Source organism: Harmonia axyridis, chromosome 5 (assembly GCF_914767665.1).
Source record: "Harmonia axyridis chromosome 5, icHarAxyr1.1, whole genome shotgun sequence".
Lineage (NCBI taxonomy): Eukaryota > Metazoa > Arthropoda > Insecta > Coleoptera > Coccinellidae > Harmonia > Harmonia axyridis.
In genome coordinates, this window is record NC_059505.1 from 26,104,793 (window position 1) to 26,118,477 (window position 13,685).

General features: G+C 34.8%; 1 protein-coding gene across 5 annotated transcripts in view; it reads left to right on the forward strand.

Moving 5' to 3' along the window:
- Window positions 1–13,685, forward strand: part of LOC123679835 (sodium-coupled monocarboxylate transporter 1) — a 117,937-nt gene that overhangs the window by 98,042 nt on the left and 6,210 nt on the right. For all 5 annotated transcript variants that reach the window (XM_045617353.1, XM_045617354.1, XM_045617356.1 and 2 more), the window contains 2 exons: window positions 3,560–3,833; window positions 10,145–10,404. In XM_045617353.1, coding sequence (XP_045473309.1) covers window positions 3,560–3,833; window positions 10,145–10,404 — 534 coding nt within the window. The remainder of the gene's footprint in view (window positions 1–3,559; window positions 3,834–10,144; window positions 10,405–13,685) is intronic.

Sequence of the window (13,685 nt, forward strand, 5' to 3'; positions counted from 1 at the left end):
AGCTTCGAGAGAAGAAGGAAACCGAAAGCGAAATCTTCCAGGGATAGATCACTTTAACTTGAATACTGGAAAATCAGAAAAGTATTTGGATCTCACTAAGTAGATGTTGCACCTTCTCGCTAGCTTCCTCTAAGCGGACTGTCACCTCTAGTCTAGAAAGACCTGGAATTTGAAATTGCTCAAACGATAAGGTTCGGCACAACAATGGCTAACTTTTGGTAATAAATATCTGATTGAAAATTTTTATCAGAAACTGATCACTCCAAAAAGTTTTTTTTGATCTTTGATACTGCAAGATCCAAAAAGTATTTGGATCTCACTAAGAAGATATTGCACCTCCTCTCTAGCTTTCTCACAGCGCACTGCCAACTCTAGAATGACCTGGAAATATGCAAACGATAAAATTCGACCCACCAATGGCAGATATTTAATTTATTTTTATTTAGTTTATTAGAAACTGATGAGTATAGATTTTGTGGGGGGGAAAAAACTTCTGACCACTTGGTCATAAAATTCCCTGTCGTGGCGAGCTAATGCAGAGAATTCTTCAAACGAGAAATTTGTAGGAGGGAGGCTATAGGTAACCTCCTGCGAGCTATCCCCGATACTTAGTTAATAGTCCCTTATGACTCTTATGGCTTTCAGAGTGTTTGAATGTTTCAATTTCCAAAAACCCAAAAGTTTATATGGCAGTGATAATTATGATCCAATAGTTCCAGTGAATACCAATCCCATAATTGCACGAATCATAATCATTAACAATAGGGATGTTGCGCTTCAAATGAATAAACATTATTATTATTATAATAAAATCAAATGAATTTAGTTTTTCCACATTGAAGGCCGTTTTTGAAATACTAAAATAGAATTCTCATTATCTTATTTCTCGAATTCCATTTAATGAAATTGATTTGAATTGTGAATTCTTGCAGGTGACTGCGAACGCCAATCAGGGCAGTTTGACGTCATAGCACTGAAACGTTTAGAACATAGAAAACTAATCTCAATTAGAACTAGTTCATCTATGGTTTAAAACGTCAGGTGATATAATCAAACCGACTTGACTGTCGATATCAGCTGATATCAGTTAAGTTTGACTGACCGTTAGCACGTGGTGATCATAGATAGACTAGTTAGTTTGCCTATGGTGGTGACTCTATTTTGCAGTGACGTCACCATAATACCGTGACAGAATGGAGCGTTTCAGCGGGAATTTTGAAAACTTTATTTATTTGCGTATTTTTTAATGGTACTTTCTATATTTTTCCATGAAAATATTTTTTTCGTGATTATATAGGGCTTATCTACAAATTAAAAGCAATTTCAAAATATAGGCAACATCCCTATTGTACTAACTAGGTATACGTTAATATTCAATGTGTCTAAGCAATTTCTTTAATTTTGATTCTTATTTTTTCTGAAATTGAATGTATTATTATGGGGGTGTGTCAGTATGTAATTTAGGTGTCTGTTAAACCACTTGCTTCATTGCCTTTGGCCTATCTATCAACGAACAAGACGAACCTTCGTGGCAACAGATACCAAAATTTATCCAGAAACCTGAATCGTAGTTTTTCTCACTTTGAGCCACTTGTTTCGGGATGCCCTGTATAGCAGCAGTATTTTTCTCATCACGTTGCCGATGGAAGTCGGAAAACAACTAGCGTGATCGAAACATCGAATTAAAAAATTCGAAATTGGAAGGAGATAATGTAGTGTTTGCCATATTGATTTTCGGAATTCAATTAAGGTCCAATGCCGCGGTGCGCTTTACTGAAATTGACGCGCGCTGAAAATTTAATAACAATTCTATACCGTTATCACTTCGGGAATTCATATTTCGGAAATGGCTGGACTGACGAATAATGAATGACGTAGAATGATATTTTTCACTATGGTTTTTTTTTAATTTCAAAACAGCATTTTTAGTTGCGAAAGAGTTCTCATCGTGCAGCCGCAAAAATTGCAGGGTGATTTTAATTACTAACGAACAGTTTGGTCAGGTTATTGGCCCATAATCCCAAATGATTCATCCATATCAGTGCGAATGGAATGGATGTGGTCGATTTGAACACCTTTCAACCCAGTTTTACACTAGGTTTTTTCCATGTCTATTTCTGGGCCACACAATCCAATCTTAAAATGCACATGCCCTCGGACCTATTTTTGAGCCAAACATGAAATTCAACCGAGCTTTTCCCTCAGAAATATTTCTGTTTGACAAAACATAACAGAATTACGGATATTTCGGATCTTATCAGAAAAAAAAAGCTTTTCTGAGCTGTAAACTCTCTGAACCACACAATATTAATAAAAAAATAATCAAGTTTTACTGATCTGTGAATCTTCTGAATAACAAAGTATCTTACAGGGCTTTCTCATGGCAACACAAAATCAAGTTTTTCTGATATTATAACCCTTTCAACCACAGAATATCTTTCAGGGAAATCAATGGACTGAGCAGATTTTTTATTCATAAAAATATAATCTCTTTTTTTTTCTTTCAAAGAATAGAGAACATATTTTCATGTTGAATTTCTTATTAAACCATGAAAATCAAACAAATGCCTATCTATAATAATCTGTGGTCTTCAGATAAGTAAAATATTTCGATCCGCATTCAACACAGTTAGATTTTTGTTCTTTGTTAACATTTAAAAAACCTTATTTATCAATTTGAAAATGTTGAAAAAGTTCTCAGATTATCATGGATAGGTATTTGATTGATATGCCATGTGGAACTGTACTTCTGGATGATTTCTATAAGTAGATGAGGAAATTATATATCATGCGCTATATATTTTTGAAAAGGGACAAAGGCAATTTCATTTGTTATAGAAATGTTTATGGTTTACATTTTGAAAAACACAAATTCGCTTTATAACTAATTCCAATTTTCTCTTATAACTTGTTAACAGTTGAATATATGAGGTTGCAGTTTTCATTAAATCAATTCTCTTGAAAATCAATACCGATAATATGCTACTCAGTTTTTTCTCTCTCGTTGTCATTAGTTGTTTCACGCCGTTTGCGCGCTTCAAGTTCGTTTTCTGAATTATTGATTTAGGTAGGTATTCATCTCAATATATTTTGAGTTGATATGAAACGATGATTCAGTATGGGACATCAGAAGTGCGTTCTTTTCAGAGAAACTCGCGAATTGAGTGAAATGTCGTATCACAAATATATTTTCATTTCCGCGCGCTTAATGTCAAATTTGATTGGTCATGTTGGGGACAAAATTTGCTTACTGAAAATGACATATGCTCCCTCTATCTATGCTTATTTCCCTGTGGTTTCATATTTCAATTTTCAGCTCGAAGAGATATATCAGGCATATTCTTGATTTTTGTTTTATTAGGAGAGAATATTAAATACTGATTTTTTTGTGACTTTGAAATGAATTTCAATTGACAAAATTGACTCTGGAATATGTTGATGTGAAGAAAGGAATATGTAATGACTGATAGTTATTATGAATATATTCACTATTCCGGCTCTGTGTTCGAAATCCCTCACGACCATATGAGCCCCATCTCATGAACTCTCGTTGTTGCAGTCTGAACGTATCGAATTTGAATTCCCTGGCCACCGTCACCTTCGAAGACTTCCTGCGCCCCATCCCTTATCTCAAAGGGTTGAAGGATTCGCACCAGTTGTACGCCATCAAAGCCATCGGAGTGGTCTATGGATTCGTTATCATGGGAATAGCTTTTGGTGTAGGTCTACTGGATGGTGTTATCGAGTCCTCGATGCTGGTCACTTCGGCTACTTCGGGGCCCTTGCTGGGAGTCTTTTTGTTGGCCCTCCTCGTCCCTTGCGCCAACTGGAAGGTAAGTCAATTTTGCGAAGGGTTCTTGAAATTGGGTTAGGTGTAATACGTGTTTGATATTATAAAATCTGGAATTTGTGGATTTGGTTGAGAGTTTTCTACGAACCATGTGAAGTTTCATGAATTACCAAAATTTTTAAGTTTGGATTTTTTATGAGCATAATAAAGGGTGTTTTTTTTAGAGGTAAAGAACTTTAAATTGCAATAAAACAACGATGGATTATTCGATTGACATGAATTTTATTTATCTTGTGGTATTATATTTTGAATATGATTTCTGGCATATGACCGCCACGGCTGGCTCGGATGTAGTCCAATCTGGACGTCCAATTTTCGATTAATTTTTCCAACATTTGTGGCCGTATATCGGCAATAACACGGCGAATGTTGTCTTCCAAATGGTCAAGGGTTTGTGGCTTATCCGCATAGACCAATGACTTTACATAGCCCCACAGAAAGTAGTCTAGCGGTGTTAAATCACAAGATCTTGGAGGCCAATTCATAGGTCCAAAACGTGAAATTGGGCGGTCACCAAACGTGTCTTTCAATAAATCGACTGTGGTCGAGCTGTGTGACATGTTGCGCCGTCTTGTTGGAACCACAGCTCCTGGACATCATGTTTGTTCAATTCAGGAATGAAAAAGTTAGTAATCATGGCTCTATACCGGTCACCATTGACTGTAACGTTCTGGCCATCATCGTTTTTGAAGAAGTACGGACTAATGATTCCACAAGCCCATAAAACGCACCAAACAGTCAGTTTTTCTGGATGTAACGGTATTTCGACAGACACTTGAGGATTAGCTTCACTCCAAATGCGGCAGTTTTGTTTGTTGACGTAGCCATTCAACCAGAAGTGCGCCTCATCGCTAAACAAAATAAAATGGACGTAGTGCGCGATACGTATTCCGCACAGAACTATTATTTTCGAAATAAAATTGCACTATTTGCAAGCGTTGTTCAGGTGTGAGTCTATTCATGATGAATTGCCAAAAAAACTGTGATTAAATCACTTGACAGCTGTTAAATCGGTCGCCATCTTGAACAGTAATGCCAACTTAAAGTTACATACCTCGAAAAAAAACACTCGTTACAAGGAACTACCCAGTTTCTGTATCATAAGCAGCATAAGCAAATTTATAGGTTCATTATACAGGGTCTCATTTAAAAGTGTCCCCCCTCAATAACTCAACAACAAATCAGAATTTGTGAAAACACTCAGACAGGTCGGTTTTTGATGACAGGGGGACATGATCTGGGAAGCAAAGCTTGTTTCTACTATCAACCCCCTGGAGAGGGTTGCAACCCTATCAGGAATTTGAACGGGGAAAGTGGGTAGTTTTGTAACATAAATGCATGGATTCAAATTTGAACCTGCAGTTTGTGTTCTATAAAGTGAATATTCACATAGTTACACGGTGTTGTTTTTGTTTGCATATGATTTATGTGCCAACTGAATGATAAATGAATGATGAACATTTTTATCAGGATGTCGTTCATTAAAAATCCTCGCAGTAGCCCTTGCAAAGTCATTGTTCTGGAAATACATTTTTAACATTTCCTTTCTCTCCTCCAATGTGTAAACCATTTCGTAATTTTTATTAAGAACTGATAAAACACACCTCAATATTTCTGCAATACAGAATATAGAAACAAAAATTTCTAAAAACAATAATCTCTTTGCATATTGCCTACACCTGTCAGTGCAGATTCTGATATGCATGAAGAGAAAAAAAAACACTTTGCAATCACCTCATTGTTAATTTTTACTTCGTCTTCGAACAAAAGATAATCGCGGTTTTATCGCTGCATGCAATCTAATAGTGTAAAATTTATTTATTTCGTGGTAAGTAGGTATTTACTAATACTGTTTGTTAAAAAATTTTCTTTCGATAGAAGTTAAACGATCAACTAGAATGTATCTGTTTCATTTAGTTTTATCGTTACCATTATTCCAGAAAAAACACCCTGTATCTTTGTGAATATTCACTTCAAAGAACACAAATAGCAGTTTCATACAAATTTGAATCCATGCATACATTTGTGCTACAAAACAACCCACTTTTTCTCTACAGGGGGTTGCTAGTAGAAACAAGCTTTGTTTTCCATATACAATATAATTCTGATTCGTTGTTGAGTTATTGAGGGTGGACACTTTTAAAAGAGACACACTGTATATATCGAAATTATGAGTATTATCTCATTAACTTTCACGTTTAGGTCAAAAGAAAATTGTTATTGATATGGTTAAAAAAAAACAATTCAGTAGGTTTTTTTATTTTCAGATTCATTATGGCCAGTTGCACGGTTTGCCTAAACATTGATTAATAATTTATAATTTGATTACTTTCTGATTTCGCTTGCACCTTCCTTTCATCTTTTAAATGACGTTCCATGTGGCCTAATGGCCGGTTACACTGAACAGAAAAATTTGGACGTTTATTCTGCCGATTAGTTTCAAACGGGGTTCAAAACGTTGAAACATATGACTTATTACATAACAATAACTATAAACTCTTCAATTAGGCTATCTAGCGATCTGTGCCTAAGACACACCCACTCACACCATCGTGGAGAGGTGACCCTGTTGCATTGTAACAACCCCTTTAAATCTGCTGAGGCCGAAGTAGAAATGGGGGGGGGTACTGGCGGTTACAGATTTCTCGGATCATCAGATATCCTAATTTAATTTTGAATGCAAATCTATAGGGTGAATTTCTTCTGGAAGGGTGTCCGCTTCTTTCCTTCACAATTATTTTTTTGTGAACCACTGGTAGTAAAGGAAAATTTAAAAAGAAACTCTGGTCCAGTATTACACTTTTTGGTTTGTTGTCGCTTTTTGGTAAGTTCTGTCGTATCTGCAATCGATTCCGAGAAAAAAAATGCAAACAGCTCTATAGTAATTCTAAGAAATCCAAATAATTATTAAGATCCAGTTATGTAGCTGTGATGAATACATTAATTATAATTTTTGGAACTTATTTACCAACTCTGTAACGAAAATTAATAAAGATTCGATGAACTGGTCAAGCATAAAAAAAGCAGGACTACAAGAAATAAGTATCTCGAAAACAAAGCGTTTGTAGGCCCATGTTTATGGGCCATTTTATTTTTGAAATTATCCAAGCAATCTCTCATTTTCCTTAGTAACTCCAATTCAGGAACACAATATAAGAATAATCGAATTGGTAGATAATAAAAAAAAATATTTTGAGTAATTTGGTTCAAACTTCGTTCTACCACCTCTTTTTCTCACATTATAGATATGAGTAAACAATGTCATCAAAAAACTTTTATTCGATTGACGCCCTCTCCCCAAGAAAGAAACAGATCTACGCCCTTGAGTAGTGTGGCGCGAAAACCCATCTTTGGGAAGACAGAGTCACTATACAATAGTGTCCTTACATTTCAATTTGTTTTTGTGGATTTTGCCATCCGACCCAACTCTTTTTTCCTTCAAGTAAACCTCAGTCATTATCATATTCAAAGGTTTCATATATTCAATTCCATTTTTGGCGGCACCATAGAATTGAACTAAGAACTAAGATCAAAATTATCAGTCATTAGTTAAGAGACTTAACGAATAAATCAAATGAATATGACAAATTGAATCAAACCAACACAAATTATACAATCTGTATTCCCAGTAATCTAGGCCTTGAAATGACAGCGCACAGCTGTCAAGAAGACGATTGGGTTTCTTAAATAAACCCATCCTCTCCCACATCCGGTTCTTTATTCAAATATGTATCGAGGACCTTTCGTCCCATCACCTCCAATTCGTGGAACCAATGCGGAAGACTTAATCGACCCATCAAAACTGATAAATCACTCTGTACATAAACTAGGCGACGCCATCCAATAGACGCCTAGTTTCCGCTAGAATTGCTTCACAAAGGATCCAACGCAACCGTATCAATAATTCCATTGACATTTGCTAATTAATTGCTGAATTCAGTCGACATGCTGGAAATATATAGATCTACGACGATTGATGAAACTGAATGACATCATTCTTGTGCTCTGCTCATGAAATATGGGTCACTTATGATCTTTGGATTCCATTAACTATGCGTTCTGAAGTACTGTAATATGTTCATTTAAGCAGTGGCATGACGTCACGGATGTAGAATCGCAGTTACCAACTGCCAACTATATCCTACACACATATATAGACTATACAGAACACAATTTCTAAAGTTTGTGTTGTCAACACTTCACCGATGTGTAGATTGCCGATGTACTTATTCTGGTAAAACATTCGGAATAGAGTCTTCAACTTTTTTGTAAATAAAGATTGAGTCTCATGTCATGTCACCACGAGGAAGAGGATAAAGATGTTTAATCTCAGGTCTTCTTTTTGTATAAGGACTAGAATTATATTTCCTAGGCCTCTAATATGATTTCTCCAATTTCCTTTTGTTGTCTGATTGTCCCTTCTGCATATCACTTTTTTCTTCTATTTGGTTCTTTGAGAGAGGTATTTCCCTCTCATCTGCGTTTTTAATTGGATTCGCATTACCTTTTTTAATTCCCTATTCTCTATTGTCTCCTTGTTTGTTAACAAATTCTCTCAATAGTTGCAATTTTCAATTCTTCTCTAATTTGCTGGTGCTTATATACCATGGGGCGTCAACCGCTGTTCTGATTACTGTATTTAGTGTACAGGGTGGGCAAATGAGCGAGATAAGCGGCTATATCTAAGGATCCGCTCATCGTAGAGACTTGCGGTAAAAAATTTTATCACTAAAGTGTACAAGAAAACACAATGGAAATTGTTTTGAAGTTCATACCTCTACCGCTAGAGGGCGTTATAGCTATCGTCGATAGAAAAATGAATTTTACTAGAAAATGTTTTATATCAAGTTGAAGAAAAAATATCATCACTGTAATCCTTGGAAAATTTTGGAACTGTCACTTTCGATTTTACGACATCAAATAAGAGTAGGGAAAAGGGAAAAATCTGGCTGATTGAAATGTCTGTAACTTCAGTTTGGTTCAACATTTTTGGGCAAATTAGATCTTGTCTGAGAGATAATATCTTAATAAATAAATAAAAACACTTGACTATACGTTCACAAATTTAATAAAATATTATATTACGTTGACATGCATGTTTCGGGTTTTACCCCATTCTCAAAACAGATAATATCTTGTTGATTGAGAATAAAATATAATCATGATAAATTTATTTTTGCTGCTTTCGATAGGGGGCACTAAGTCAGAAGTTCATTGTTTTCTTCAATTTACTCCGAAATTTCAAATGTAATGATAGGATTTTCCTCGGGATTTCTTAACAGAAACAGAAGTTCCATCAACTTTGCATGAAAAAACCTGAAGGTTGCAAAGCGATAGTTTCAAGCGTTCTGAAGTTATGACCGAAAGAAGATATTCTTCAACAGATGCACTGAAAAACCAAATTGTGTCTTTAGGTTCTCTTAGAAACAGAAATTCCATCAAATTTGTATGAAAAAACCAGAAGGTCGCAAAGCGAGACCTTCAGGCGTTCTGGAGTTATGGCCGAAAGAAAATATTATTCAACTAATGCAATGAAAAACCAAATTCTGTCTTCTTCCGGCCATAACTCCAAAATGCCTGAAGCTAACGCTTTGAGACCTATGGTTTTTTCATACAAATTTCATGGGATTTCTGTTTCTAACAGAACCTAAAGAGACAATTTGGTTTTTCAGTGCATCTGTTGAAGAATATATTCTTTCGGCCATAACTTCAGAACGCCTGAAACTATCGCTTTGCGATCTTTAGGTTTTTTCATGCAAATTTGATGGAACTTCTGCTTCTATTAAGAAAATCCTATCATTACATTTGAACACATGATTTTCTAGCAAAAAGATTGCAATATGTTAGAGTTGTTATCGTGGAAATATGTTGATTCGAAATCGAATTACTTGGGTCTTATTTTCAGAGTGGTTATTGTTACAATTATAATGTTTTATAGTAGTTCTTTTGAATAATTTGCTTTTGTTAAATGGAGGTATAACTCCTTTGATTTTCATGATTGTCTTTCTGAATGATCTTCTAAATAGTCAATAAGAGCATAGAGCTATTTTCGAATATCGAATTGAAAATCATCTTGTTTCGAAAAGATTTCAACAATTCTCTTAAAATTATCTTGCACCAAATGAAGCAGAAATACACAAATTAAAATAAAAAAAAATAAAAATCTGAAATAACAAATATCTTGGATATTATGTTCTATTTATTCTTATGTATTCAAAAATGGTCACGAACTTTCCTGTAGTTATTTTCTATTTCAATTTGAATGAAATATCAATTTTTCAAATCATGTTTCAGGGATCTGCTGCTGGAGTCATCACAGGACATATAGTCACCCTGTGGATAACATTCAACGGTTTGTCGATAGAAAAGCCACCAGCAAGAATTCTCCCACTTCATGTTGAAGGTTGCACAAACACCTCATTCAATCCACACATACTTAAACCTGAACATAGAGGATTGGAAGCTTGGAACATCCCAACTACCACTCCTTATCCATATGATTTCAACGATACTGAAGACCCCTACGATCTTATCAACACGGACTTGATTACATCGTAAGTATACTCGCATATTTTTCATTCAGTAGAATTATTGAATTATCGGTTGTTTTTCTAAATTCCTTTCGAAACAATGCAATTTGTGTTCATTTCTTCGAATTGTGACCTAGACTCCATTCTACATCTTATTGTTTGCCTTCTTGGGCGCTCGTTCCCCAAACATGGCTTCTTCTGTAGAATTGAAAAAAAAATAGTGTTTAGCTCAAAAATTTCTTTGTGTATTACGTCCTTAGAATCGTAGAAAATTCAAAGAAAATATCAAAAATTAAAACCTAATACTACAGTGACAAATATACGACCGAAATGAACTTCTGCGTGTAGATGTAAAATATCAATTTCAAACTAGATACTAGATACGAAATTTTATATTGATCGTATCTGAAATCAAGTCATTGCTTCTCTCGAATTCTTTGAAATATATTTCTCTCATACTTATGTTTCAATGTTCCATTCAAAAGTTACCTCTGCATTTACTGGTGCACTTGTCTACACTAACTATTGCAGCATGTAACATACTGTCAAGTCTTAAACAGTTTGCAGTTTTACATTGATGACATTTGAAGAAGAATGTCTTTGATTTCTTTCTTTATTCTTGAATATTAGTATTTCAATCAAAGACTCGATCAAAGATGTCCAATAATTCTTCACTAGTAGAGAAGATGTGAAGCTGCTAATTGTTTTTGAAAAAGTTTTATCCTCTAATTCAATATACGAGATACTCAATGAATTCTTCACAATTCTCTATGTACTTGATTTTCGGAGGGGACAGGTATTCCCTTCAAATCTCATAAAAATAGATATTTTGTCAAGAACAACAAAAGAAGGAGAATACTTGGAAATGGATCGAGTGTAGTTTTTCCTTTCGTTAAAATCTGTATGAGATAATGAGAGTATGCTGAATTTGTTATACCTTACCAACTTTCCATTTTTTGAATTCTGCTTTTGATTTTTTCTTCATTCAAATGAACTTGTATCTTTGGTGTTCTATTTGCGACACAAAGGAGACAAAGCGACGTTGAAATGTGTTTGTCTTTCGTTCTTTTGTATCGAACATGAAATGCTCAGATATAAAAAATGCACAACACAAAGGTATTTATGTTTCCATTCCCCAAAGCAGTCAACACCATTAATTAAACCTCATATTCGACCGAAAAAAAGGACGGTTCGCATTTTCAGGACAATTCAAATATAAATTCGACCTTTGGGAATTGACTCCAAACATCATATTCAAAAGCTCCTCTCGCAAATTATTCATTGTTTACGAATTAATTCCATCCAACAAACCGGTTTCGGATGACAGTAAAAGGACCTTTGTGGTGAAGAATTAATAATTTCAATTTTATTTGGCGGGTACAGAATTTCCGCCCAACATGGAGCTTTTAAATTATCCTTTTATGCAGTCGGTTTTGAATTTCAACTGGTGAATTGTCTATTGTATTGTGGCCACTGAATAGAGCCAGAGCAGTGGTTTGTAATCATTGATACGTAAAATATACATAGAAATGGAAATCATCACTGGAGAAAACACTGCAAATTTAACGCTAGTCCTTATTCGTTATTTTGTATTTGGAAGCAAAATCCAGATGTAAAAACATGTAAATATCAATTTCAAAAATTTCAATGAAAGTTGAAAGAGAATTTGAAAATTCCATAAATCTAAATTATTCCACTGAACTCTCTTTTTCCCAGTTTTATACCTGGGTTACAAACATAAAATCATATTGTACACCGGAATTTCTTCTTCCTTTTCTTATTCTCTAAGTAGTATGCCTGCACAATGATATCATGATACCCGCACACCAATAAGGGTAGGGGAAAGATATTCTCTATCATATCTTTATGAATGAGAAAGTTGTATGCACAAATACCACTAAAGACCATTGTTACACTAATGCAGGTACATTTATATTAAGTATTGTGACGACAAATTCAGCTAGACACAGACATTAAGTCTGATTGCTTTTTGTCGCTACAATATTATTTTCAGTATCATCGCGGATCTACATTTTTTCCATTATCAATATTGTTTGGCCAAATTTCAGAGAAATGATTTAATTCGATTATTCTGTTTCTCACCTTGAAAGATCAGTGTGGGTTAGCAACCAACTTTTTCATCAAATTTCATAGGAATAGGTTTTTTATATTCCCAGAAAAGTGCTGGACAGCGGACGGATGGATTTTTTAATTTTTAGATTCTACGCATTCCAAAACGAAATTTCAGTCAGTTAAATTTTATTCTCATGAATGATTTCAAAGATTTATTATTAGAACTAGGACACCAAATTTGTATGATATAGAGAATTAGTAGTCCAAATGCTTTTTATGAAAGATTCTCCAATGAAAATGAGATATTTTGAAATGGTTACAATATCAATACTGTGTATTATTTTGTGGTCTGTCTTATGTGTCATTTGTGTCAGTAGGCTGTAACAATTAATCATGGAAAGGTACACATTTCAACATCATTCAGAAACTCTTAAATTATTTTATTGAACTCAGTGAACTCATTATGTTGAACATGACGGGTGAAGGACGTGCTACCGAACGTGCGGAAATTATTTGCAGAACTTGTAAAAGAAAAGTAGTTTCTTTTGTGAAATGTGTTAATTGTGACAGTTACTATCATAGTGGGTGTGCTAAAAAGTTAAAATTACCCCGGATTGGGGAAAAACTCACAAAATGCTGCACGAATTCAGACTTCGAAGACGATAAAACCGATGGTTTTTTCGAAGCCCTTGAAAATTTATCAACTTCTTCTGATAACAAAATCGACATAAATATATTCAAATATGTCATAAGGCAGAAGAATGTGCTAATCAATGAACTAAATGATAAGATAAAATTGTTGAATCAGATGCTCGATATCACAACGCAACAGATGAGGTCGGAGTTTCCCAAAAAAATGGGGATTCCTTTACACGTTTCATCGGAAGATACGGGATTGTCGAAATACTCATCTCCAGTGGCGGAGCCAGCTCCGGTTTCCGAGGAAGATTCAAATCTGATTTCAGACAAGACTGGTCAAAATAGCGAATGTGCTAAAATAGATTCCAAATCTAAAGTTCAACAATCTAAAGACAAAACTGAATCATCTTCCAATAAAAACAACGATTGGCACAAAGTGACTCACAAGAAGAACACGAATCATCGTAAGTTCAGACCTTCTCTGGTTGTTGGAAGTTTCGACGGAACCTCAGACGTTTCTGGAATTGAGAGGAGGATTGCTTTTCACGTGTCGAATCTGAAACCTGAAACCACTATTGACAATATTCGATCAT